Genomic DNA, 3,796 nt, shown 5'->3' with positions numbered 1-3,796 from the left:
GGAAAGAGTTTTCTGGTCTCTGTCTCCTAACCCCCGGCCTCTGAGTAAGAAAATGTCTGCTCAGAAAAATCTGAGCGCAAAAATGGGTAAAAGATGTTGGGCTCTTACGGGGAAATTTTCCAAATAGCCCTTTTAAACGTGGGTCCCGGAGGTTAAGCAAACAAAGACAGTCTCGGCTGGACCACACCGAAGAGGATTTTAGCCTGACTTAACCCCTATGAGAGCGGGGTCTTGTTCAATTTTATGGGAATTTCAACAAGTAACAAATACAGGCGACCCTCAGCTCTGGGTCCCCTCCCGCCCCCTCCTTGGAGGCCTGTCAATCACTCTCCTGTCCTTCTGCGAGCTCCGCAGACTGCCCTGGCCTCCCCCTGCTGCAGCCGCGGGGCGGGCGAGCGGGAGCCCAGCGTTGCCATCACCGCAAAAGGGACCTGGGATGTCGAGGGAGAGCAAATGGTTGTAAATTTGCTTCCCTCAGAGAAACAAACACAACAACCAACCACAAACCAACAACAAAAACAACCAAAGAAAAAACCACCCCGATCAAACAAACCCTCGGTGTAGCTCCAGGGGGAGAAGGGCTGCGGAGCCGCTGCCCGTCCTACCGGCTCTTGGGCGCAGGGGGGTGAAGGACAAAGGTGCGTCCTCAGACGGGCTCCTCCGTGCCCACGGGGCTCCGCTGCTGAGGTTTAAACCCACTTTTTCGAGATTCAGGTCGTCACCTCACGTGGTTTTGAAGGCCAGGGCGAGAGGCCGGAGAGCTCGCAAGGGCACCCCCCGCAGAAACACGGACCGTTCACGTCAGGAAATTCTGCTTCGCTTTGTTGTTGTTATTCGGGGTTTTTTTTTTTCTTTTCTTTACCTTTTTTTTTTTTTTTTTTTTTTTGGGGGGGGGGGATTTTTTTTCTGTTTCTTTTATTCCTTGAGGCCACGCGGGCAGCCGCGCAGGACCCACGGGGCCACGCGTGGCACAGGAGCGGGGCTGGCCCGGCCAGCGGAGCTGGGAGACAGCTGCCCTCTCCTCCTGCCAAACACCCGAGGTGGGAAAAACCATTTCTGGAAGAGAATTTTTAATTCCGAAGCAGACCGAGAACAGCTCTTTAAAACAAAAAGCAGAGAGAGAGAGAGAGAGTAAAGTTGCTGATTCCCCAGAAGCTTCCACTACGTTTTGCGAGGCTGGGGCTGTTTAAATCCCAGTTGTTTCTGTTCAAGGACGGCTATCCACGCAGACAGACCTATGGAACTTTCTTAATACCGACGACGAGCGTCCCTCTCCAGTAGCTCAGATATAATGCCACCGCTTGGCAAAACAACGTTTCTCCGCTTGTTTTCTACAGCTTCAGGATCTGGGCCCAGGACCTTGGTGGGAGCCATCCACCCTCCTTGATTAATTTAAAAAAGGAAAAAAACCCCACAAACCTATTTTATATATATTTTTTTTTAATATTTTTTTTTTTTTGGTTGAGGTCCTCATTCCTGTGTGCTACATAAAATCTTCCCAAACATTTCAGCGGAGTGAAGGGAGATAAAGCAAAAAGACCCGAGTTCCTTCCTTCGTAATTACCAGCAATAACCTTTCTCCTCCTCTCCCCACAAGTGCATTAGCAAGTGGATTTCGCCTTTCCCTTTCCCTTAGTCAAATGCAAAGCGATTTCGGTGGCAACCGCTGTTGATCCGTCAATAATTCTCTAGTCAGGGCAGCGAGGACTTTAAACCTTGAATTTGCATCAGACCCAAGAATAAGAGAGGGTAAAATTGGAAACAGGAGGGTCGGTTCTGCTAAAAGGATTTTGAAGCTGGGGGGGGACGGGGGGGAGCCGGATTTTTTTCGCACGCTATTAAATCCTGCTAAATGATTGAATCAGGATTGTAATAAAGTGGCCCGATTTATGGTGAGCATACCAGCAGGGTTATTAGAAAGCCGAGGAAATCCAGCGAAATAATCACTTTTACAAAGTGAGCTCTGCGGGGTGAAGGAGGGGGCAGTGCCGGAGGAGACGGGCCGGGTGCTCCGCCACTCGGGGGAAAACCGGGGACATCTCCCTCTTTGTTTTGGTTTGGTTTTCCTCTCTCTTCGTCCCCTTGGTTTTTCTGTTGTTTGGTAGTGGGAGTTTTGTGTGTTTTGTTTTCTTTTCTTTTTCTTTTTCTTTTTTTTTTCCTTGACCCTCGGTCAGATGTGACAGGATCCCGCTAGTCGAGTTTGACATCCACACACCAAAATCAGAATCCTTCTCTGGCTCTACACTACAGGCCTTGACAAGGCAATGCTCCCCACCCCGCCGAATCCAGTAGGAACCCTGCCAGCCTAAAGATCCCAGCACGGCCCTACAGCGCGGGCTGGGGAGGGTGTGCGGGGCGGGAAGAGGAGCCGATGGATGTCCCTCGAGGCCCTTTTTGTCCCCCGCAAGGCTGCCTTAAGCTGTGGGAAATGAGAACGGGAATTTGCAAGGTCATTTACATGTCTGTGCTGCGGATGTACTTCTGTTGTTGATGAACTGTAGGGTGTCCTCGGTCTGTATCTTAGGTTTATAAAAGCATACATGAGTGTAGGCGTGCACGCTGGTACACACACATACAACTGAATATACTACCAGCACACGAACTGATCGTGGTTCTAATTCAACCTGCAGCCACATGAGTAAAAAGTTAAAACTTCCCAGGGACGGGATGGGAAGAGGGAGCAAAGGTGGGAATCGGGTTCAAATGGTTGCGACCCATCCAGAAAAACATGCAAACCGCATCCTCTACTCGCACACACGCACTCCTTCATCCGCCCCACAAGAGGATGACCTAACCCCCCACGCTGATAAACACGCAGTCAGAGGGGCAGACAGACAGCACTGCGTGTGTTCTCACACGGGAGGGATGCTCTGAGATACGCGTGCGGCCACGCATGGATCCGTGGGCATCCACCCCCGCCCACCTTCCTCTCCCCAGCCTCTGTGCCACAAGGTGGTGTAGGTTATAACCTCTTCGCAACGCGGCCACGGGGGCTAGTAAGAGCACCTGTGCAGTCCCGAACTCACCTGTGGGCGATGGGGAACTCCGTGAGACCCAAGCCCCCTCCTCCCTCAGGGCCATGGGACCCGCCGCTCTTTCTGCCCTGCAAGTGGGAGATGATTTGCCCAGGGGAGCCCTCAGTCCACTGCCAGGAAGGCCAAAGGAAGCTCCTAAACCTTGCAGGGGGGAGCCGAGACTGGGTCAAACGAAGCACCGCTGTACACAGCCTCTCCTCCCAGTCGGTGAGGGAGAAAGGGCTGGCTTCTCCCGAGCTACTAGAACTACCCGACTTCTGAGCAGCTCTTGTTCTTTCCTTCTCTTGCAGTGGGATTGCCTCGCTACCAGCATCACCCCTCCCCGGTGTGTGACAGGAAGGATTTTGTCCTCAATTTTAATGGCATTTCTTCGTTTCACCCGTCTGCTAGCGGATCTTACTACCACCATCACCACCATCAAAGCGTCTGTCAAGACATCAAGCCCTGCGTGATGTGAAGGCAGGACCCCAACAGAGACACTGAGGTGGCATGGAACAGAGCCGAGGTATAGACGATCCCACGCAGATTAAATATAATGTGCACTCTGATAGAATTGCTAGTACACGAGTCACTTAGCAAAATTACTTAAGGAAGCAGTGTTTTCCGTCCCACTCCACCCCTTGAAGGACGCGTACAGTCGATAAAACACTCCAAAGCTCTTCCTAAAAGAAAAATGTCCTGTGTGACGTATTGGGTTAGGTAGGACTTCGGTGTCCTTACGCCAAGTCTGACCACCTTAATCATAAACCACCTGTCTGTGA

The 3,796-nt window shown here is 51.6% G+C and overlaps 1 protein-coding gene across 1 annotated transcript in view; it reads left to right on the top strand.

Moving 5' to 3' along the window:
- FOXF2 (forkhead box F2) overlaps positions 1 to 3,492 on the top strand; it is a gene marked incomplete at its 5' end in the record, with an annotated part of 4,931 nt that extends 1,439 nt beyond the window's left edge. The window contains 2 exons of the mRNA XM_010000968.1: positions 3,076 to 3,242; positions 3,301 to 3,492. Coding sequence (XP_009999270.1) covers positions 3,076 to 3,242; positions 3,301 to 3,492 — 359 coding nt within the window. The remainder of the gene's footprint in view (positions 1 to 3,075; positions 3,243 to 3,300) is intronic.
- Positions 3,493 to 3,796: the final 304 nt, after the last annotated feature.

The sequence above is a fragment of the Chaetura pelagica genome, unplaced genomic scaffold, assembly GCF_000747805.2.
Source record: "Chaetura pelagica isolate M959 unplaced genomic scaffold, ChaPel_1.0 scaffold104, whole genome shotgun sequence".
In the NCBI taxonomy this organism is placed as follows: domain Eukaryota; kingdom Metazoa; phylum Chordata; class Aves; order Apodiformes; family Apodidae; genus Chaetura; species Chaetura pelagica.
This window is presented reverse-complemented; position numbering and strand designations above follow the sequence as displayed.